At 49.2% G+C, this 24,590-nt stretch overlaps 1 protein-coding gene across 2 annotated transcripts in view; it reads right to left on the bottom strand.

Annotated features, from left to right (window-relative positions):
* The window catches only part of LOC119466402 (probable ATP-dependent RNA helicase DDX43), a 176,023-nt gene that overhangs the window by 16,570 nt on the left and 134,863 nt on the right, over positions 1 to 24,590 (bottom strand). For both annotated transcript variants that reach the window (XM_049657255.1, XM_049657256.1), the window contains 3 exons: positions 4,925 to 4,990; positions 4,735 to 4,842; positions 3,828 to 3,902 (listed from right to left, as the gene is read on the bottom strand). In XM_049657255.1, the coding sequence (XP_049513212.1) occupies positions 3,828 to 3,902; positions 4,735 to 4,842; positions 4,925 to 4,990 (249 nt within the window). The remainder of the gene's footprint in view (positions 1 to 3,827; positions 3,903 to 4,734; positions 4,843 to 4,924; positions 4,991 to 24,590) is intronic.

Below are 24,590 nucleotides of genomic sequence, written 5' to 3'. Positions count from 1 at the left end.
TCTGCAGACCGGCAGCTGGGTGTGCGCCACAAAAGCCGGCCTTTTTGGCTACGCGGCAAAACTGCGCTCACAAATGCGGCCTTTAAACTGGCCCGTTCCAACCTGGCAAAAGCGCGAGCTGGACAGAAAGCCCAATGCGAATGGGTCACATTGGTACGTTTCGTCCTCAGACGTAATGTCCTCAGTGACGCTGCCAAAGGCTTCCCTGTCGGCCAAATGGTTGGACCTGCACCAAGTGGAGACCGAAATGTTTCCTCTGGTATACAAGCTGGCCGACTCCAAAGAGAGATCAGTCGGCGGTCCAGTTCACATTTCGGACTTCAAACCTTTCGTTGCCAGGAGCAATGACTGGGGAGAGGCAGTCAACGAAACTGGCACGGCTGGCCCCAGGCCACACCATTGGTACAACCTGCGGAAACGCACAAAGGCAGCCTTTCCCCCACTAGCTGGTAGCCGGACTACCAGGCAGGTAGGAAATCAAGTCTGGAAAAAGCCTGCGCATCTCGATTATGTGTACACGTCATATGCATGCAAGTTTCTCTTTGATAGAAATTCTGTAAGACCTCTAAAAGTGTTAGTGTTATATTAAATTTATTATTTATGCACCAGACAATTCAAGGACGATTTTCTGAGGTGCTTGAAATTTAAAGATGCCAGGGTAGATGTTATATTTTCCACTTGCAAGTACCCTGCTTAATAATTGCAATCTTGCTTCGACGATTTATTATGCAAAAATGTTTCTACAAATGAAGAAATAACTGCTCAAGTCTGTATCACTTGATACAGTAAATATGCTGCCATGTATAATTCCAGTTCCATTTACATATATCTTGATTCGTATTTCTTTACGGTGCTTATTAAGGCTCTTTTTATGTCTCATCGTTCAGTCGACCTTCAAAAGTCCTTGATCGAAAAAGCGTCGACTACATGAAAAGTACAAAAAGGAGTCGCACCCTCGGCCTTTGATGGGAGTCAAGCCCATGACGTTTGGCGCTAAGGCGAAGTTAATTAAGGCACAGTTAATTAAAATAGAATTAATTAAGGCACGCGAACCTACGACCTTTGGTGGGAGTCGTACCCACAAAATTGGGCAAAGTAATTAAGATAGAGTTAGTTCAGGCACTCGAACCCATGACTTTTGATGGGAGTCCTACCCACGGCCTTTGGCGTTAATGAGGGCGACATTAATTAAGGCACTCGTATCCACGACCTTTGATGGGAGAAAACAAGTAATAAGAAGTACCAAGCATTTGAATGCGAATGTCAAGTAATTTAGTTAATGTCTCGTGATCGCGCAGGCTTTCACCTTCATCCTCTTTGGCGTATGCTAAAGTGACTCAATTTTTCTATCGGGTTACCTTCGGTGTTCATAAAATTGAAAACATATGCTGAAATAAGACTGTTGGCCTGAAAGTTTTCTTTACAGTACAAGTCCGCATTTATTGTAGCCTCGTCTAGGTACGGCAAAACCCATTGACCTGAAATCAAGTGGCGTTACATGGCGGGGGAAAAAGAGTTATTCCCGCTCACTTAGCTTGATGTTTTTCTAAAGCTCATTGGAGCCTAGTGCTTAGACTTTGTACTTTGGCCTAAGCAATTGGTGGCTATATTGCTTAGTGTGTATTTTCAGCATCTTCTCAATGTCTGTGGCTTCTGTTAAAAATACCGCAATGGTTTTGGGTGAGGGTTGAGAATTAATCCAGTGAAGGGGTCTTGTTTCACACAAAGCAGCAGGAACCGAACTTTTATCTCTTCCGACATGTTGGGGTTCGGTGTATCAAAAGAGGCAAGCCATTCCCTTCGTGAAGATTGTGGTGTTCTCATTAGGTAGTTGCACACGGGCATCTAGCAGAGCTTCTTCCCTTTCTCTGCACGCAATGCCTGTGAACGTGTCCAGGAAGGTGCTGCGAAACAGATGCCACGCTGTCAAGGTGGACTCTCAGTTTTCGAACCATGTCCTGGTGGCTTCTTCCACTGAGAAATGTAAATACCGCAGCTTGTCGTCGCAGTTTCATTTGTTACATGCAGCGACCCTCTCGCATGGTTCTAGCCAATTTTCCGGGCCTCCAAATGATGATCAGAGGAAGGTCGATGGCTCCCTGTGTTGTTGCAGCATGACAAGCGACACCGGGGCTGTTGATTTGGCCGTAATCTTCCTGGTCTTCTCGGGTAGAAGCCTGTACCCCAGTAGCAATCATTGCAGCCTCCGGCTAGCTAGCTGGTGCCCCCAATCCAAAACCACACCACGTTGGTGTGCCATTGTCCAAGACAACAGATCATATGCGACATTTCACAGATAACCAATCCTGTCGTTTGGTAACGGCATCCTGGGTGGACCGACGAAGGTCCTTTTCTTCTGTGCTGTGTTCCTTCATGCTACTTTGGCTACAATATAGACACAAATTGACTGAGGTAGTGGAGGCGTCCTGCAGTATGCTTCACAGTGAGAAGGAATCAGCCATGCCATACTTAAGTTGTATTCATTTTGATACTGTGCACAGCAACAAAACGACAATCGCACACCAGGCAGCCCTCGTTGCTCACAAAAGCTGGGGGGAGGCACTTTTCGGGACAGAACCAGATCCCCTGTCACCACATCAGTGTGCTGAATCTGCACTTTCTTTTCTGCCCTAGTAGTAACCCCCCCTTTTGGATTCTTATTCGGTATTTCACCGAACATGAATAATCTGTCAACTGCTGTATATCGCCCCATACTAACGTGCATACTTTTCTTTTTATTTGGTCCCCAAACTGCACCTTCGCTTTGTAATCACCTTATATACTAATAAGTATGACTTGTGTTGATTATTTCCAGAACAAACATTTTGTTGCTAGTCCAGTACCTGTGTCCACTTCTCCATGTCTTGAAGTAATACTTTTTTTAAGAATCTTCTCTGTGATGCCAGCGTACAATCACTATAAACCCCATTTATTCAGCATAGATTTACGTAAACACGATCATGACTGCGGATAAAGAAATTCTCATAAAGAATGTTTCACATTTTCCTCATAAACAAGTATGATTGGGACCTCTGAATGCTAAGCTTTCTGTTGCACTAAAGAAAACAGTTAACATAAAAATTCATTGTCGGTCTTTCTTAGGGCAAAACAGTTTCGTTGACATGGAACAAAATATGAAGCCAACAGACAATGATGACACGGAAACCGTAGGGGAAACTAAATGTGTTTTTTAAATTGAAATGGAGAAATAATGAAAAGAGAAATGAACAAACAGACAGCTCCGCGCCACCGGGATCCAAAGTTCCAAATGCACATCTCTAATACGGCAGCCCGTTTGAGAACAGCTTTATCTTGGCTATGGTGCCTTGCGCACTTAAGTTCGGGGGCAGATTGAGGTTAGCATCTAAGGAGGACTGAGTGCATGAATTCTCTGTGCGATACATATACCAAGACCAATAATTGCCTCGGCATGTCAGGAAGGAAGGGCCAGCCCTGAGGATACGCCAGTGCTTGTTTTGGATCTTTCTGAACGCCAAGTGTAAGAGGCTTGCATAACGGTCTCGCGACCAGACGTTTTGGTCAGCGCTTCATGGTGCATTGTGGGCACCTTTCTACCTACTAGCGGTGACCTGCTAGCGGTGTTCATTCTGAGTGTATTCCACCATCATACAAACCCAGCCAAGAGCTGTACGTGATGACAAGACATGACCATTTTGGCCATGAGTGCGGGGCAAGTAAACACCCTTGTCTGAGAAAATGACTGACTTCAATGAAGAGGACAGACTGTCTATCAAAAAAATTAACATTTTCATTTGCTTTCAAAAGCAAATAAAAAGCACTTGGAGCTTATTCGGAGGAGAGCTTACCCAGCTCGACCTGTGCGGCCCACTCGATGGACGTACTCTTCTATATTTCGAGGGAAATCATAATTGAAAATGTGCCTGCAAAAAAGAAGAAGAAAAAAAGAAATGTCTCAACAAGTGCCATTAAATGTGCACTGTCTTGCCAAACACCGTCAGGTAAACAAAACTACAAGCAGCGTTGTGTTTGTTTTATGAGATTTTAGCTATATTTTTTTCCCCTGTAACTTCGCAGTGCTGCTATATAGGGCACTTGGCCGCTTTCAATCATACGAGCTACTGCGTAAACTAAGTGGTGCTGTCTGCGGTGTTGTGGTTGGTGTGGACATTGGTTTCCACCTTATTCTCTGTGGATTCTCTAATATGAGTACGTGCCATGTTTGAGGCTTATTATCATTGTCTCGTACACCTCCTTTGTGCCACCAACGCAGTGTTTACGGACACGACAATGAAGAATCGCTTGCAAACGCTCCACCATCTTGCCAAGAACAATTTCTATGCAATGCACATAATGTCATCCATATCAAATACAGTATTGCTCGTTCTGGCCTCCGAAATAAATGCACAGATGCCCCTGCTCTCAGTGTCTGTGTGGAACACAATTCCTTGCACTGTGGTTGCACAATAGCTCAGTGGTTAGCATGTTTGACTCCCAAATGCACATTGCTTCACTGAGAAGGGCTCAAATCCCAGTGGAGGCAGTGGTGATGCTGGGGGTGACGAATGCGTGTCATTGATGGTAACAAAGGTTGTCGTTACCATAACGGAACGAACGGACAGACAAGGCAATCTCCATTTTGAGAACTTACGTGCTAGTCACAGCAAAGCAAAAGTGATTTGTGATTCTAGACTCGACTGCACAGCGCAAATATATTTGTTAAGTGTAATTATGGGATAGAACAGTTGAACTCACGTTACATCTTTGATGTCCAAACCTCGGGCTGCAACATCGGTGGCAATGAGAATTCGCACTGCTCCACTTCGAAGGTCCTCGAGTGCTTGCTCCCGGTCACACTGCTCCCTTTAAGGGTGACAATGCACAAACGTCTTGCAGCAGCAATTCATTAAAACAGAAAAGGGGGGACATGCTGTTCACAACTCACCTGTCACCATGAATGGATTGGCAGTTGATGCCAGACAAGACAAAATCACTCGACAGGAGGTCCACCCTGCACATAAGAGAAGCAGAGCCAGGCTTATACCCACAATGTTAGGTGGCACAAGCATTATAGAAGCTGTGCTCATACTTCACGACAGCTAAGCACAATAATAATGTAAAAAAAAGAGCAAATCGGGTGGAAAGAGGCAGTGGGCCAACCTTCGGTCTACGATACAGAAAAGTTTGAATGAAAAAAAAAAAAAAAAAAAAAAAACGGCAATACCCATCTCATGATGACTGTCGACGGTAATGCGTTTAGCATTGAATCAATATAGCGACACAAGGTATTGCCTCTGTCAACACGAGTTATGCATGAGGTGGGCCCTCTGTTGTGCTTCCCACACGGTGCCATCTAGCGCTGCCACTGTGAAGCCTGCGATAACGCAGTGCACGCTGAGAAATCCGTCGTGCGGGCTCCGCTCTTGTGCTTATTTCAGGACATGCTGTGCCATCTAGTGCCAAGAAGTCCACACGTGGCCTTCGAGACGCGTGGTGCACTGGTACCTGCAAATGCTGAGAATTATTCTTTCACTTGCTGCACACTCAGTGACCCAAGTTGGTGAGAGGTTCATTGATGAGTGACACAGTGCATTTGTGGCGCAACCTGCAAATGCGTCGGGTTGTTGTCCTTGAGGAACCCTGGCGACATGGATTCGATTCTGCTCAGAATCAGAGAAATTTAAGGGATGTTTTTCGTCATTGTAGCGCAGCACATTCCCAGTGGCACACACATAGTTGCCCAAGTTGGTGTCAAAGAAGTTCATTGAAGAGAGGCACATACCCAGTGACCCAAGTTGGCATAAAGAGGTTCATTGGACAGACCCAGTACTCCGAACAGTTTCCACAAGCCGCATCTATGGCGACCCATGTCGTTGAAGAGCAGTACGTGTGTACACAATGGCATACACTCGGTGACCCAAGTTGGTCCAGTGGTTGGTTTCGAACCCTGTTACCTCAGCATAGCAGCCTGACGTGCTAACCATTGGAACACAAACTACCCAGTGACCCAGGTAAAACAGTTAAATACAAACATACAAACCTAGATAGCCCCCAGAAAGTGCGTGACATACAGTAAGAATGCTACCGCATTAAAAAACATAGTACTTACGGAATGTTCGAGAGACATTATTTTCTGCACGCAAACGGTACTATAATCAACCTGCAGAATTCTAGCATTTCCTTCTCGACGAAGCTGGCCATTGACATTAAGGAGCCTGAGGAGCCGGACTACACTGCCTTGCGAGTTCTCGATGCAGATGTAACTGTGCCATCACGATGCAGTGTACTGGTTCGCGTAAGAAATGAAGCATTCGTTGACTCCGAGGGTATAGCGGATGGCAATGTCGAGCTATTGCTGAAGAAAGGTATTTGCATTGCTAGAGGCATTATTCGCTTACGCGATGGGCTTGCCGATGTATTGCTGACAAACTTTTGAAATGAACTTCAGCATGTTGCGAAAACACTGCCAACGCCTTCCTGCACAGCTTTACTGCAGTGACAAGCTTATGTACCCTGGAGTTGGAGCCACCTCCTGCGAAACTACGAATAAGGCCGCAGCAGCAGTTGCAATTAGCCCACATCTATCGCCAGCCAAGGCGAAAATCGTACAAGACCTCATATGTGCTTTTGCAGAGTGTTCCTCTACTTCCTCAAGAATACGGCCAATGCAGATGGTTAAACACCATATAATAACAGACGAAGCAACCAGACTTGTATACTGTAATGAAGCAGAAGCCGCCCCTGTGTATGCGCCGACTGAGCCCCGTGCTACGAACAGCCCTTGCAGTGCCTACCTTTACGTAGTGTTCTTGCAACGTTATCGACGACAATAAACCTCGTCGTAATACCAACACCCATACAGAGTATCGCCGAAAGAACGGGAGATCATAAAGGATCAGGTGCAAGAGATCTTCAGGACGATGTCAGGATGATGGCCTCTACGAGTTCAACGTCATGCCCTTTGGGCTGTGCAACGCGCCTGCTACTTTTGAGCGTATGATCGATACCATCCTTCGCGGCCACAAGTGGAAGACATGTCTATGTTACCTCGACGACATCATCGTCTTCTCAACCAATTTCCCGACACACCTCGCTCGCCTGCATGACATTCTGACCTGCCTCGCCTCTGCCGGCCTACAGCTCAACCTCAAAAAGTGCCGTTTTGCCGCAAGCAAGTTAACCATCTTGGGTCACGTAGTCTCCAAGGACGGTGTCCTCCCGGACCCAGACAAGCTCTGCGCCGTTGCAGATTTCCCGACGCCCACGTCTATCAAAGCCCTCAGAAGCTTTATTGGTTTATGTTCCTATTTTCGTCGCTTCGTATGCAACCTCGCATCCATCATGGCGCGCTTGAAGGGCGCCAAGTTTACTTTCCGCCAGTAACGGCATAGCAGCGTGGTCACCTGAATGTGATGCGGCATTTCAGCAGATGCGCCACTGATTCTTCGGCACTACGACCCTGCTGCTCCTACGGAAGTTCACACTGACGCCAGGGGAGTTGGCCTTGGTGCGGTCATAGCGCAACGGAAAGCTGGCTATGATGAATACGTCGTCGCTTATGCGAGCCGTACTCTAAAGCAGAATTAAATCACTCAGTGACAGAAAAGGAGTGCCTAGCGATCATCTGGGCACTAAGAAAGTTTCGCCCATACCTTTACGGCCGTTCGTTCGCCGTAGTTACTGACCACCATGCCCTTTGTTGGCTTTCTTCCTTGAAAGACCTGTCGGGACGCTTAAGATGATGGGCGCTTCACTTGCAAGAGTACGACATCCGCGCCATGTACCGCTCCGGTCGCAAGAACTACGACGCTGATGCGCTCTCCCGCTCCCCACTGACGCCTGACTTGGTGTCTTTGTCAGACTCCACGTCCACCCTGTCACCGTTGACCATCACCGACATGCTCACAGAGCAGCGCAAGGACCCAACACTTGCAATGTTACTTGACTACCTTGCCGCTCCATCTGATGTCCCTTCGACACGAGCACTGCGTCGCCAAGCAACCCACTTTTCCATGCGAGACAACATTCTATATCGCCGCAACTATATGCCCGACGGTCGGAAATGGGTCCTTGCTATACCTCGTCATATGCGCTCTGACATCTGCGCGTCTTTTCACGCTGATTCCCTAAGCACTCATGCCGGCGTCCTCAAAACTTACACAAGGTTGCGTCAGCGCTATTATTGGCGAGGCATGTACAACTTTGCGCAAAAGTACATTCAGGTTTTTACTACTTGCCAACAGGGCAAGACACCTACACACGGTTTCACAGGACCGTTGCAGCCGCTACCATGCCCAGCTCGTCCGTTCGACCGCGTCGACATCGACCTCTACTGCCCGCTTCCATGCAGCGGGTGTGGAAATCAGTGGATTATTGTCGGCGTAGATCATCTTACTCGCTACGCTGAGGCTGCAGCTCTGCCGGCAGCGACCGCCCGTGAAGTTGGGTTTTTCATCCTTCGCAATTTTGTTCTTCGCCACGGTGCTCCCCGAGAACTACTGAGTGATAGGGGCCGTGTCTTCTTGTCGGAGGGCGTCGCAGCCCTCCTCGCTGAGTGCAGGATCATCCACCGAAAATCGACTGCATACCATCCCCAAACCAACGACCTGGCCGAGCGGTTCAATCGCACACTTGGCGACATGTTGCGGATGTATATTTCATCCGACCACTCCAACTGGGACGCCGTACTCCCCTTTGTCACGTTCGCATACAACATCGCGATGCAAGCGACTACCGGCTTTTCCCCCTTTTTCCTTGTGTATGGCCGTGAGCCTTCATGCCCTTTGGACACCATACTGCCGTACCAACCTGACGCCGCAGAGTACACTCCGCTTTCCGAAGTCGCCAAGTATGCTGAAGATTGCCGTCAGCTGGCACGTTCCCTCACTAGCGAGACTCAAGAACGTCAAAAGACACGACATGACCATACTCATCAACCACCACCCAGCTTTGCTCCCGGTTCGCTTGTTTGGATTTAGATACCAGCCCACATTCCTGGCGCGTTATCACGGTCTGTACCGTATCATTGATGCCACTTCACCGGTCAACTACATCGTTGACCCGCTCACAGTGTCACCAGACCTGCGTCGTCGTGGGCGAGAGGCAGTACATGTCAACCGCCTGAAACCGTATTACGACCCACTCATCTTCTCTGCGCCCTGAGTCGCCAGGATGGCTGTGCTTCGCTCCCGGGGCATTGTAATGAAGCAGAGGCTGCCCCTGTGTATGCGCTGACTGAGGAGGAAGACGAAGTACCGTGCCGTGATCGCGAGTGAGCCCCGTGCTATGAACAGCCCTTGCAGTGCCTACCTTTACGTAGCGTTCTTGCAACGTTATCGACGCCAAAAAACCTCGTCGTAATACCAACACCCATACAGAGTATCGCCGAAAGAACGGGAGATCATAAAGGATCAGGTGCAAGAGATCTTCAGGACGATGTCATTCAGCCATCAAACAGCCCATGGGCATCGCCGTTAGTTGTCAGGAAAAAGGACAACACAATGAGATTCTGTATTGATTACCGGAAACTGAGCAGCACGACCAAGCGGGATGTCTACCCCTTGCCACGTATCGATGAGACATTAGACTGGCTGCGTCATGCAAAGTATTTCTCTTCATTGCATTTAAAATGCAGATATTGGCAAATTAAAGTGGATGAAAGAGATTGTGAAAAAACAGCTTTCTTAACTCCGGACAGACTTCATGAGTTTAAAGCACTTCCCTTCAGCCTCTGTTGCGTGCCAGCGACCTTCCAGCGCATGATGGACAGTGTCCTGTCGGATCTAAAATGGCAGTCATGCCTAGTCTACTTCGATGACTTTGGGGTGTTCTCTTCAACGTTCGAGCAGCACGTGGAGAGGCTACGCTTAGTGCTTCAGGCTATCCAGTCGGCCAGCTTGACAATTAAACCGAAAAAGTGCCAGTTCGGATTTTAAGAGCTCCGTTTCTTGGGTCATATCATCAGCGCTCAAGGTATTGGGCTGGACCCCGAGAAGACCGCAGTCGTCGCAGGATTTCCCAAGCCACGAGATAAGAAAGAGGTGTGTCGATTTTTGGGCTTATGCGCTTACTACAGGCGATTTGTAGAAGATTTCTCAAAAATTTTTGAGCCTCTAACAAGACTCACGAAAGAAGACATACCCTTCTTGTGGCATACCGAACAAGACACTGCTTTCAATGAATTAAAGAAGCGTTTGCAATCCCCGCGAATCCTCGCCCACTTCCGACGAAACCGCAGACATAAAAGTCCACACTGATGCAAGCAATCTGGGTCTTGGCGCAGTTTTAGTTCAGTGGCAGAATAGAGAAGAAAAAGTCATAGCATTCGCTAGCCGCACTCTCTCAAAAGCTGAAACTATTCTGCGACGGAGAAAAAGTGCTTGGCAGTCATATAGGACATCAGCAAGTTTAGATCATACCTCTACGGCAGGTCGTTTCGTGCAGTCAGCGAGCACCATTCACTTTGCTGGCTGGCAAGCTTGAAAGACCCATCCGGACGACTTGCAAGGTGGAGCCTCAGGCTCCAAGAATACGACACTACCATTGTATATAGTATATTTTAACTGCGCTAACCCACATGGACAAGGACAAGGCAGACAAGACGTGCGCAGTTAATATATACCATGCATGTCAACCAACTAGCCCGACTTGGAGCTCTACTTCGTTGTATATAGGCCTGGGAGAAAGCATAACAATGCTGATTGCTTTTCACCTGCACTGGTCGGCTCTCCTCCTTCTGAAGACAACGATTTCCCATTCCTTTGTGTTATGTGAGCCGCAGAAATCACCAAGCATCAACGAGCTGAAGCAGATCTGCTCCCACTCACAAAGTATCTCGAAGGGCATAATGTTGAAGTTCCATGCGTGTTTAAGAGAGGATTATACTCATTCTACCTCCGAGATAACGCACTTTACAAGAGAAACTTCCAAAACAACATGAAAAGTTCTTACTCGTCGTACCGTCAGTCATGTGGCCTGAAATATTAGAAGCATGCCATGATGACCCGTCATCAGGCCACTTGGGTGTCACCCGAACATTCGCCAGAATCCATGCAAAATATAATTGGCCCAATTTATTAGCGTCAGTGCAGCACTACATGAAGACATGTCGCGAATGTCAGAGGTGGAAAACACCACCCATAAAGCCAGCTGGCTTTCTCCAACCCATAGACCCACCTAAGACTCCATTTCAACAAGTTTGGATGGATCTTCTTGGACCGTTTCCCACATCGTCATCAGGGAAGAGGTAGATTGTTATCGCGACCGACTATTTGACATGATATGCTGAAACTGGCTGCCTTGAGCGGGGAACGGCCATCACCAAGTTTTTTGTTCACGACATAGTGCTTTGACATGGTGCCCTGATGGTCGTCATAACAGATCGAGGTGCAGCATTTACAGCTGAGTTGATGCAGTGCTTGATGACGATGACTAACACCAGTCATAGAAAAAGCACTGCATACCACCCCCAAACAAACGGGTTGATGGAACGCCTGAACTGCACCATTGCTGACATGTTGTCAATGTATGTTGACCTCATACATAAGACTTGGGATGAGATTCTACCTTACGCTACATTTGCCTACAACACGGCCCTACAGGAATCCACTCGTGTCACTCCGTTTGAACTTGTCTATGGGCATACAGTCACAACAATGCTGGATGCCATGATGCCGGCAGATAATGACGACAACAACCCGTGCGACATTGACGAGTTCCTACAAAGAGCCAAGAAGCCCGCCAGTTGGCACGGTGCCGATTACGCCATCAACAATGCAAGGACGCACATTCTTACAACAGGCACCGTCAAATAGTTCAGTACCAGTCGGGTGACAAGGTATGGGTGTGGACACCGGTGCGACGTCACGGACTCTCAGAAAAGCTACTTCGACAGTACTTTGGCCCGCATGAGGTTATCCATCAACTAAGCGACCTGACTTACGAAGTCATCCCTCATGGAAAAGAGCGTACCAAATGCCCCAACATTGCTGATGTCGTTCACATAGTCCGCATGAAGCCCTTGTACGAGAGATAATGAAAAGCCTCCCTCACACTTGGCTCCTCTCCTTCCTGCATCGGGACAATGCTTATTGGGAGGGGAGTAATGCCGCAAGTCTGCTCCTAAGCATGTTTTCTATGACGGTAGGCAGTGAGTCACTCTTTCAGATGAGCGTCTGCTACGTCTCGCGCACCTGCTTGGTTCTTGGGGTGGCACAACGTATGCCGCTCGTGCACGTGCACGAGACAGTGGCGTGGACCAGAGAAGAGGAAGAAGTGCGTTCGGTGCAGAGACGTTCATGTGGAATGTTCTTGAGAACTCTTCGCATACATAGCTGGTTTGAGGGCACAGGTTCGCCCTTAAATAAACCAGTTATTGCATTTTACTCCTCACAATACCATTACAATATAGAGTAAGGATGCTAAAAACAACCTCCAAATGTTCTCGCATTGCACTTTTTAAAAAATTTTTGTGCATCATACATTAAAATTTAAGCAGAAATGTGAATAGCCTTTTTACAAGGAATATGGCACGAGAATTGCATTCTCAGTGATGCTACTGTGGACTTGGAGCAATTTTTGGAGCATCAGAAACTTCATTTTGGAGCACTTTGGAGCAGCTGATTTTTCACATCCTGAAGTATTTCGAAAAAGTGAGTTGCAATTTACATTCAAGGACCTGACTAATTCGTACGTTCTTACGAGAAGCTTGGTAAACATTTCCATCTATTGCAGATCTCGTGGAGAAAAAAATGCTCTTCTGTACATGCGACACACACACACAAATTGATATTGTTTCATATATTGCTAGTTTTCCCAGATGTCATTCGGTATATCCAGAAACAGAAATGATGAACACATTGGCGGCATGCAGTTATTATAATAACATGTCATGCTGCGCTTCAAACAAGCTACAGTAGAACCCCGCTGTTACATTCCCGGTGCTGCGTTTTCCCAGGTGCTGCATTTTCCCGGCTGTTACTGTCGTTTTCGGCCGGTCCCGGCGTAGCTCCCATAGGACACAATGCACATTGGTAATCCCGCTGTTGCGTCGCAAATGTGGGGCCGTTGCCGCATCATGCATTGCGAACTGCCACCCCGCGCCGCCTGAGCGGCCATTTTGACTTTTCATGTCGCTTGGCTTGGTGACTTGACGATGAGATTGGCTGTCCAAAGTTCCGGGAGCGACACCTGTGATATATTTTCGGTTTCCGCCAGCAAAAGCATGGCCTTTGATATCCGTATTTGCTATCTAAAGATGGTGTCTATAACGCGTTGGGGCTATAAAATTGGTTTCGGCGCACAGATGTTCCGTATGAAGTCCAAGGGCGATAACGCCGTCGCACCGCACCGTATGCTGTATATGCGAGTAAAAGCGTTCGAGGGGAGCCAACGACCGTGGCCTAATCTCACGCGCGCAAGAAAGAAAAGCAGGGAGGAAGCGTGCCTTGTTCCGTCTCGCTCGAGGCACCGGCGAGGGAGCGAGGGAGAGCGAGCGGCGTTGTACTCTGGCATCAACTGCGTACTGCGCGGCGGCTCGTAGCTTTGCGCGTGCTGCGTGTTCTCGGTGCGCAGTTTGCGTGGAAACGATAGACACCAGTAGGAAGGTCACTTCATTCGCTGTTGCTGCGACGCATCCTCCCGCCAGCGTTTGACAGCGCGTGTCCGCACTCATCGAGTGTAATGTGTTCATGTTTACCTGTGCGCGTTGACACCAGGCTTGTTAATATAGTTAATAAGCGAATGTTTACAAGTTTATACGGATGATAAAACTACTATACTACTTACTTTGTATAGCTGCCTACTAATTTGCAATCGCAATCGATGCTTCGCCTTTCGGGCGAAACTATATATATGTATACTTTTTTTTTCACACGTAAGAATTAAAATAATATTGCGAGCAGTTCAACACTACTCTCATTTCTCAATTTTTCCAGTTTCTCGGCTCTTACGTTTTTTTCCCCCGTTTTTTCTTCTTGTTTTATTTTATGGTCCCGTGAAAAACGTATCAGCAGGGTTCTACTGTGCTAGCTGCGTTTCCGGAGTAGATAACGTCCGCCGATGAATCACCACTTGACCATGAAGCCACGGGCCTCAGCAGAAACCTCACTTTGTCGTCGAGCTGCCTTGCAAGGCAGATGCCGCGTCGGCGCCGTGCGTGGCGCTGTGGCTTAATCGGGACGTACGCGCTAGTGCTGTTTCGTCTCCTGTTCACAACTAAGGCTGCAAATAAGGCTCGCCCTATCATCACGTTGCACGTTTTAATTCACCAGTGGTGCAATTGTCGGCGATAGACGCCGTCAAATCCGAGACTGTTTGGCGCAGTTAGGCGCAATTTTCGTCGATTGTATCAGGATGGCGCAGTAAATCCCATTTGGCACACTTTGGCGCAGGAGTGGAATCACTGCATTCTCAGTGTGAGCGGAGGACAATGTGTCGGCCTCAATTCAAGTAATGACTGTACAAATATTACAAGCTTGTTGAGCGTGGAATATGCATTTCTTACATTCAAGTCATGACCGTGCAGAGTCCAGCCACTACAGGATGTTAATACCCCTGACACGGTAACTCCAAAGACCTTTAGACTTGGGAACATCTACCAGACAGGCATTCATTCATCCGGGGTTACACACGACAAAAGGGTATCGTCTTTTCGGTGAAGGTCTCTTGTGGAAGGGGGGAGATGTAAACGGATAACCTTGTGCACAGCTCAACTACACAAACTTTGACGAAACACAATGACGCCTTATTAATTTCAGTGCTTGCAATAACGATCTTATAGTTAGCAGTGATGCTATTTGACCAGATACAATATTTTTTAAAGGAGTCCGGACACAAAATTATGGAGTCTAAATAACTTGAGACATCTATTTCTGTAGACACACACACATCTACAAAATATCAACAGCAAGTGTAGCTTGAAACAAGCAGATGCGGACAGTAAAGCACAATGTGCAGCAGCCCACAAAATCGACATAAAACGTGGGATGTGTTGTAAACATTTGATGCAAAAAACAACATTGTGTCACAAGTTCTTGTTGCAATTTCGCCTATTATGCACCAAGCAGACCGTGCTGCTTGCACTCTTGCTTGTCCTGGGACTACGGTGCTGACCGTGCAGTGCTTGTGCGTTTTTCACTTAAAATTATAGAAAAAAATTGGTATTGTGCATACCTACTTAGTGAAATTTTGCAGAAAGATGTGCGGATGGTTCAATACAACACTTGGCACCCTTACTTGCCTGGTTTTTATTCAAAGAAGATGCAAAGTTGCCTTCGTCTATGGACAAGCCAGCTGCTGCCCAGGCTGCGCTCAGCAGCTGCAGAAGGCAAAGTAGCCATTCCAGCTTGGTTGCCATGAGGGAAAGGTTTGGAGATGCCTACGACTGAAAGTGATCGGCTACGTCTACAGTATGGAAGTGACTGCAGAAGGTTGTCGCCGCTGGACAATGAAATGAGCATGATGACTAGGATGACTAGCAACATGAATATAGTCATGGTTTTGTACGATTACTCGATCAGCTGTGTTTATGAAGCCTTACACGAAAAGGGCGGAAATTTGGCCTTGTTGGTATAAAATACTGCAAGCGGAAGAAACCGGGACATATGGAAGGTCCAACACAACATTGTTGTGCCCTCCGTCTGTCCCTACTTCACTTGCAGCACCTCACATGAAGTTACGTCCTTCTTGTTGCTCTATGAAATTAAAACTGGTCGCTATAAGCAAGGCTCCACATAATTACCCGTCGCACGCTGAAGCAAATGAGGTTCCGAGCCGTGATTACTGGGTCAATAGCCACTTATTACGAGAGAAAGACAAGATCCAGAACTTTTGTGTCAGTACTCTATTAAAAGTTTTGTAAGTTTCAGTTTAAAGAAGCAGTGCCATGTGCCTTGCTGTATTGCTTACCAAAACACATAAAGAACACCGCACCATACCGTGTCAGTAGCGTAACTCCTTTTGATAAGGGGTCTTTCAGCAACAAAGAGAAGGGCTTACTTCAGAGGACTTCAGTTCGCCCATGTGTCAGAGGTATAAGAAAGCTGCAAGCAAAACTTTGCAAGCACATATTCACAAGAGATGCCGGCATCCTGAATAGAAGAGTCAAAATAAAAAAATTGCAGCAATACCCATCTCATGATGACTGTTGACGCATTGCCATCGAGTCTATATAGTGGCATGATGTACTGCCACCGTCAAAATGAGTTATTTATCCTCTAGAGACCCAAACAGAGCAGATGGGATATAATTGCTCTCCAAGTTGGTTTTTATTGTCTACTGGTATGTCATGAACGTGTGTCACAAAAGAGCGCATAATCGAAGCACGCGCTGCACATCACTCAAGCCAGCAAGGAAGAGACGGCCCCGCGGCAGCTTCGACAGAGGGAGAGAGCGCATACGCCACAGACAGCCGACACTATCAACGGAGTCTATAAACAAAAACAAGATACGCGAAAGTGACGGTAACGAGAGAGAGGGAGAGAGCACGAGTGCCGAAACACCCACTCACCCAGCGAGCAGAGAGAGAGAGAGAGAGAGAGAGAGAGAGAGGGAGTACTCCAGCGTGAGCGTGCGCCTACGGATGAGTCACCACTCTCCACGACGACGCTCCGATGGCTGGGGCGGAAAATGAGATAAATGATCAGAAGGTTCCCAGGCTTTGCTCATGCTATGGGAACCAGGGCTCCGACCGAAGGTTCAAGAAGCACCTGCGAAGGCAATAAAAGCGCTGTGTGGGAATCGGAAGGGGTATCAGACAGCGCCGGTGAAGAGAGGCGACGTGAAGATTGACCGTCTGCGGAAGAAGGGGATTCCCCGGCAAGCTAACCGACGAGTTCATCGAGCGTCTGCATTTCTGGAAGAAGTCCCTTCTTCGAGATTTGCCTCGAGTTATGCCGAGATCGTCCAGCTCAAGACCAGCATGGGTGAATACGATTGGACATTTTGTGTTCCTATTCATTCTGTACTTTGTGTTGGACTCTTAGTGCTTGTCGTGAATTATTTTTCAGTGTTTTGTTAATACCCATCTGAATTGTATTGAGATGTGTCTAGCCAAAGTGTGCATGTGTGTATGTAACGGCCTTGTTTGAAGAATATTGCCACGGGGATGAGAGTAGCCAAAAGGGATAGGAAAACATATTTATACAGACAGGGACGACTGCAGGCAAGATGGCAGAACAACAACACGAGCACTACTCCGATCGTCGTCTTCACCGTCATTCTGGCACATTCTTCCATGCTCGGCAGTATGCGTGCTTCAGTGCGCGGGAATAGCGCGTAACATAGAACCCCCGCCATCGAGAGCGCCATCTCGCTTATAGAGCAGTAGGATCGGGTCCGGTAACATAAGGCTTAAGTTGGGAGACGTGCACGATATCAGTGGCGGACGCGGCAGATGATCGACTGTCCCATGGAGCGATCTCGTACACGACGTCAGTGATCTGGCGTAGAACTTGTAAGGCCCGGAGTAGCGGGAAAGAAGCTTTGACGACAAGCCAACATGGCGGCAAGGCGTCCAGACAAGGACCAAAGAGCCCAGAGAGTAATTAAGGACTCTGTGATGGTTATCGTAGCAGGCCTTCTGGGACAGCTGGGAGGCATAAAGACGATCCCTTGCAATCTGGCGAGCTGTGGCAGCCCAAGAAGCTGCATCGCGGGCGTAGTCTGTAATAGGGTGGACAGGTGATGGTAAAAGAGTCTCGAAGGGCAATGTGGGATGGCAGCCAAACAAGAGATAAAAGGGGGAAAAGCCAGCGGTGTCATGGCGTGACGAGTTGCAGGCAAATGCCACATAAGGCAACGTGCTGTCGCAATCATGGTGGTCTGAGGAAACGTACATGGAGAACATTGTGGTCAGCGTGCGGTTGAGGCTCTCGGTAAGCCCAATGGTTTGCGGATGGTAGGCAGTAGTGAGCTTGTGACATATGGAACACGAAGAATGTCATCGATGACTTTGGACAGGAATGAGTGACCACGGTCGGTCAGCAGCTGTCGAGGAGCGCCATAGTGAAGAATAATGTCGTAAAGGAGAAATTCCGCAACGCCAGTGGCATAGCTTGTCGGTAGTGCCCACGTGATAGCGTATTGTGTCGCGTAGTCCGTTGCTACGGCAATCAAGTTGTTCCCAGTAAGAGATGTTGGGAATGGCCCCATGATATCAAGGCGACGCAGTAGAACAGGACACCGGGAATGTCTATGGGCTGAAGAGGACCGGCCAGCGACAAGGATGGATTCTTGTGGCGCTGGCAGGACTCACAAGCAGCAACGTATCGGCGCACAGAGCGATGGAGGCCTGGCCAGAAGAACCGACGCCGAACGCAATCGTACGTGCGAGTTGCTCCGAGATGTCCAGCAGTTGGGGCGTCATGAAGCTAGCTGTTCAAGGACAGTGGAACGGAGTGTTTCGGGAACAAGCAGTAGAAGCTCTGGGCCATCGGAGCTGGTGTTGCATCTGTTAAGATGCCATTACGAAGCACGAATAATTGTAGGGATGGGGCACAGTGATGAGAGTGTAGACGGTGGATTATTGACTGCAAATTGGCATCGCTGAGCTGTTCGCTGTGTATGTCGGATAAATCGGATATCGTGAAGACACAGGCGTCCAAATCGTGCGCTGAGAAGTCGGGAGGGTCCACTGGATGACGGGATATGCAGTCCACATCTTAGTGCAGTATGCCAAACTTGTAAGTGATGTCAAAGCTGTATTCTTGCAGTTTTAGTGCCCAGCGACCAATTCGTCCCGTTGGATCTTTGAAGGAAGACAACCAGCAAAGCGTATGGTCGTCTGTGATGACCAAAAAGGTGTGGCCAAACAAGTATGGTCGAAACTTTCCGACAACCCAAACTAGTGTGAGGCACTCTCGCTCAGTGATCGAAAATTTGCGCTCTGAAGAGGAAAGAAGGCGACCGGCATAGGCGATGACGCGGTCTTGTCCTTGTTGCTGCTGGGTGAGAACAGCGCCGATGACATGTCCACTGGCGTCGGTGTGAAGTTCAGTGGGGGCTGACGGGTCAAAATGGGTAGAGATGGGTGGTGACGTAAGTAAAGTCGTGAGCGTGTGAAACGCAGTGCTGTTCAGGACCCCAAGAAAATGATGTTTCCTTCTTTAAGAGTTGCATGAATGGACCAGGCAATGTCAGCGAAGTTCTTGACAAAACGTCGAAAATAGGAGCACAAGTCGACAAAGCTCCGTACGTCTTTAGTGGAACATGGCATAGGAAAGTCTGACAATGTGAATTTTTTCTGGGTCAGGTTGCACGCCTTCAGCCCTCACAAGGTGGCCAAACACAGTGATATCGCGGCGGCCAAAACGGCATTTGGCAGAGTTGAGCTGAAGGCCTGCTCACCTGAAAACTTCAAGAACTGCTGACAAGCGGCGAAGGTGGCTTTTAAATGTCGATGAGAACATCATCAAGCTAACAGAGGCATGTTGACCATTTGTATCCACGAAGGAGGGAGTCCATCATCCTTTCAAAAGTGGCTGGGGCATTACAGAGTCCAAAGGACATTACTTTAAACTGGTAAAGTCCATCGGGCGTAACAAATGCGTTTTTTTCACGGTCTTGATCATCGACAGATATCTGCCAGTTCAATGACGTCCTTAGTGAGCATCTTGACGACTTCACGCTGTATCACTTCTTGCTCAGCATGGGACACACGATAAGGACGTCGTCTGATTGGGCTGGCATCCCCAGTATTGATCTTATGAGTGACAACAGATGTCTGTCCCAAAGGATGGTCATTAACGTCAAAGATGTCGCGGTAGGACTTATATCGGTAGGACTTATATCGCCGTATATCGGCTGTCTTTGCAGGAAGGAGGTCAGACGCTATCATCTTGTCAATATCACCGCCAACAAGATTGTGTGAGGAAGAGGAAGGGGCAGAAGACAAAGAAGCGTCAGTGATGAATGCAGAAACAGCATACTCATCGATAGAAGACATGTGGCCTAAAGAGTCATGCAGCCTGGGATAAGTTGCGTGCACCAGCTAAAGTTCAATATGGGTAGAGACGTTCAATTATCCGTAACTCTAATAAGGGTGTGAGGAAGAGCGACGTTTTTGGCGCATAAGACGTCAACGATTGGGGTCAAGATGTAGTCGCCATTGGGAATGAGAGAAAAAGACCGCAAGTTCACGTACAGTATAGACCACTTATAACGTGTGGGGATGGGTGACTCTCACGCGTCTCCTGTGGTCCGGCTTCACCGCGTGGCTGGGCGCCGGAGGCAGTCGTAGTGGTTGCGGCGCGTTGCGAGAGATACCGCGAGTGTCGCGATGCTAACGCCACCGAACGGCGGGGCGACTTGGGAGAAAAAGGTCGAAGGCGCTCGCTCTTTGGATTGGGACCGGTGAGAGACGCGGACGTCCCGCGTGTGCGCCGATCCACACTTTGCGAGACGTCTCATGTGGCTCGGAGTGGGGCACCAGTATGGACGAACACGGATCGTTCGAACGCGCCACCATTCGCGTGACCGCACACGCGAATGACTAGGCGATGGTGTCATAGCATGGGGCGAACGTATTCGCTCGCTATCGGGTTGCGGTGAGTCGGACCTCCTTGATTTGTTGCGCGCCTGTGTGAATGTTCTATTGGTTGTTATTCGGCTAGTGTGTATTAGTGTATGAAAGGTGCAATAAATGCCACTTTGATTGTTTGCACTACTGTGTTGTCGCTCCTTTGTCCCAAGAGCATGTGTGCGACCCCACATCTGGTGCCCAACGTGGCGCACTTGGGGCATCGGACGATAAAGTTTTGCTTGGTTCGAGACAACCTTTGTTTGAACCGAAGCGTATTCCTAGCCTGGATTTTGATCGCTAGTGTCGGCGGCGTGCTTTCTTGAGCGAGGCGACAGTTGCTGTAGCGTGTTTGAACTTTTCAACATGCTAAGCCTTTTCGCCAGTGTTTTGAAGTACACTCGACGGTACGAGAGCCACATGGTCTGCATCCTGGGAGAGCGAGGCCTAGCGCCTGCGGAGCATTGGCAAGCCTGAAGCGAGTGAGTACGGAAGCCTCGTGGATGGTCCGAATTTCTTATGTAAATAGCTTCTTCTATCTCTTTGACTTCGGAAGTCGCGGCTCAGGGAGCTGGGTGGCCGCGGGCCACGGGTGCCGCTACGGGCTGACTGGTATTGCGGCCTGGCACCGGGCGCTCCGACACCGTCTGGGACGGTGGGCGCCGTCAACTCGGATGCTGTGTGCACCGAGCGGGGTAGGACCACCTCACAGAGCTAACGTCTCCTCGCGGCTGCCAGTTGTGCCCATTTTGGGTGATTTTTTTTGGATGCCGGTTGTTGTCAAAGTAGCGACGCATTAGGCCTAAGGCTTTACGAAGCCGCCTGTCGCACGTGGAGGGACACAACCTGGTGGACTGTGGTGTTGAAGTGTCGCACATTGCTTCCCTCATTAGTTTGCCTCGCACGAATTGAAATTACGCGTTCGACTCAAGAAAGCAAGCTTTGTTCACATGAACTTAGCATCTGAAATGCCGTCCGAAATTTCGCTAGCCGAATTGAACATCACCACGTGGGCGATGCGTATGCCGAATTCGTCTCCCTTGCACTACTTTAGTGCTTGTCGAGTGCGTTGGGTGTACGCAGCGTGAGCGGAGTCACCCCTGGTTTGCTGTCACCTGCACATCGTCAGCACTGCTGCCCCGGTCTACAATCTAACTACCCCAGGCGATGCAGATGCCTGTGGCCAGTTCGGCGCAGCGATTTCGGCGGCCGCCTGTGTCCGGCTCGCTACCCTCGGCGGCTGGGAAAAGAGCCGGCAGTCACCAACGGCTACAGAGGCTCTCGCCGGCAGGGCACGTCGGCGCGAGCGACGCTTACTCGTGCCGACTTCTGCGTCGCCGTTTCCGGAGTCCTGTGCTGGAGTCGTGCCATCGAATCTGCAGAGCTGGTGCTGTGACCAACGCACGCCAGCGGTGAACCCCAGAGACAATGTCGGCTCGCATGTTGTGGATAACGTGTGGACATTTCCTCGACGGCGCCGTCGCATGTACTAACTTTTGTTCGCGACACGCGCGTTGATAGACCTTGTGACATGTTTCGCCGGAGTATGTGTAGTGATTTAAGGTTGGGGAGATGTGGGGATGCGCGACTCTCACGCGTCTCCTGTGGTCCGGCTTCACCGCGTGGCTGGGCGCCGGAGGCGGTCGTAGTGGTTGCGGCGCGTTGCGAGAGATGGCGCGAGTGTCGCGATGCTAACGCCACCGAACGGCGGCGCGACTTGGGAGAAAAAGGTCGAAGGCGCTCGCTCTTTGGATTGAGATCGGTGAGCGACGCGGACAATCCGCGCGTGTGCCGATCCACGCTTTGCGAGACGTCTCGCGTGGCTCGGAGCGGGGCACCGGTATGGACAAACACGGATCGTTCGCTGCACACGTGAATGACTAGGCGATGGTGTCATAGCATGGGGCGAACGTATTCGCTCGCTATCGGGTCGCGGTGAGTCGGACTTCCTTGATTTGTCGCGCGCACGTGTGAATGTTCTATTGGTTGTAATTTGGCTAGTGTGTATTAGTGTATGAAAGGTGCAATAAGTGCCCTTTTGATTGTTTGCACTACTGTGTTGTCACTCCTTTGTCCCAAGAACATGTGTGAGACCTCACAAACGTAACCGCTTATAGTGCAGGACCGGATATAATACGCTTTTTCAGACTCCCGTTAATTTTCCAATAGGACTATGAATATGCGTATTGCTTATAGTGCAGTTGTGGGAGACGAAATACCGGTTACAGTACGGCTGCCTGGAAGTTCAGCAGTTAACTGAGACGGCAAACACTCCCCTCAAGCCGTATATATACTCCGACATCAAGCGCACGCGTGTGTAGAGCTCCGAAACGTTACGGTGGCTAACAACCGTCGTCTCTACCCCAACGACACGACGCGACCGGAGTGTGTGGTGCCGTCGGGCGCGTGAATAGCTCCGTTCCTATTTTTCGCCTGCCGCGCCGGTCACGTATCCCAGCATTCCTCTCGCAGAGTAGGCAGAATGACCCAATGACAGGAGAGCGCGAAAGTGCATCCACTGCCGCAGCTCTAAGCATGGTGTGACGCGCGCACAAGCAAACATGAACACATCTCACTCGATAACCGCGGAAACTCGCTGTGAAAACACTGGAGTGAGGAAGCGTGGCAGCGAGTGAATTGATCTTCGTGCTTCGAACTAAGCTGCAAAAACACAGCGCATGGCGGAATGTGCCCCTGTCGCAGATGGCTTTCAAGATACAGCGGCCCCGGCGGGCGCCTGGAGTGCCCATATAATTGCTATCTCAATAAAACCGTTGTTTTAGTTATAGTGCGGTACTGCGGATATTTGCGACCCCGGTGACTTACGTTATCAAGCGGTCTACAGTGTATATAATGGCTTGAGGAGGTAGATGAACGTAATCCACTGAGCACAAGTGCGGTTGGCGTGTAGTAGGAGCGTCATGGTAGCACGGTAGGTCTAGCTGAAGGAAGCCGGTTCCACAGTCAATAAGGGCAGAATGGGAAACCCATACCGAGGATGAGTTCATGGGAGCATTTCTCGAGCACGGCAAGTAGTACGCTTGTGGATCGGTCAGGAACACTTAATCGAGCGGAGTACATCCCTAGCACGGGAAACGTTCCGCCATCAGCAACATGAATGAGCGGTACCGTGGGTGGTGTTAGGACTTTCGACGGCGACGAAGCTCCAAATTCATCGCTGATATCTGTGCCCCAGTATCCACTACAGCAACAACATGTGCATCATCCAGTTTAATGTCTATCAGGTCCCGTCTGGTCTGCAGTGTGGTGAGAGGATTTGGCAGGTGAATCGTCGATGCAGCATCACCTCTGGGAGCTGCATCGTCTAGTTTTCCCGTGGGAGTCGTTCAATCGGAGACGTAGGGCAGCAGAATTGGGGCGAGCGAGATGATTGGTGACGAGACAATGGCAAATGGGACTGGTGACCATGTGGGGATGGTGAACGACGATACGGCATGGAGGAAGTGTCGTCACCGGTGGTTTGGGGAGGCTCGCGGTAGGGCTGAAATTGGCCATGATCCATGTCGAGGCGACGGTTGTATCCATAGTGCGCCCAATACCAATACCACCGACTGTTACAATGGTGGGCCACATGTCCAATACGACGGCAGATGAAGCAAATGGGATGGTCATCAGCAGTTTTGAAAGTACGGAACGGCGGCCTTTGACCTTGGGCGTGCGAAAGTGAGGGACGGCGGTCGATCGGCTGGTAAGGCGCTGTGGCGCACACAGAGTCCAAGCCAGCATAGGAGAGCTCCTGATTAACGATAGATTGGACTAGTGGCACCATCTGGGAGCAATGGTCATAGGTACGGCCGCATGTAGAAGCAGGAGAGACAGCGTCAAGTTCATGTCGGATGATCTTCACGTGTTCTACGGTGAGCGGCGCCGATGTTCGCACGACCATGTTGCTGCCGTGTTCGGAAGTCGTGCGAAATGATGGGCAATGCGTCGACTTTTGGCGGCCTCAAAGCGCTTGCACTCTTGGATGATGGCATCGATGGTGTCGCAGTCATTGCAGATGAGTAGATTGAAGGCATCATCTGCAATGCCCTTTAACACGTGGCCCACTTTCTCAGACTCCGTCATGCCGTCG

This window comes from Dermacentor silvarum, chromosome 10 (assembly GCF_013339745.2).
Source record: "Dermacentor silvarum isolate Dsil-2018 chromosome 10, BIME_Dsil_1.4, whole genome shotgun sequence".
NCBI lineage: Eukaryota > Metazoa > Arthropoda > Arachnida > Ixodida > Ixodidae > Dermacentor > Dermacentor silvarum.
The sequence above is the reverse complement of the archived record's forward strand: the minus strand, read 5'-3'. Positions and strand labels throughout refer to the sequence as shown.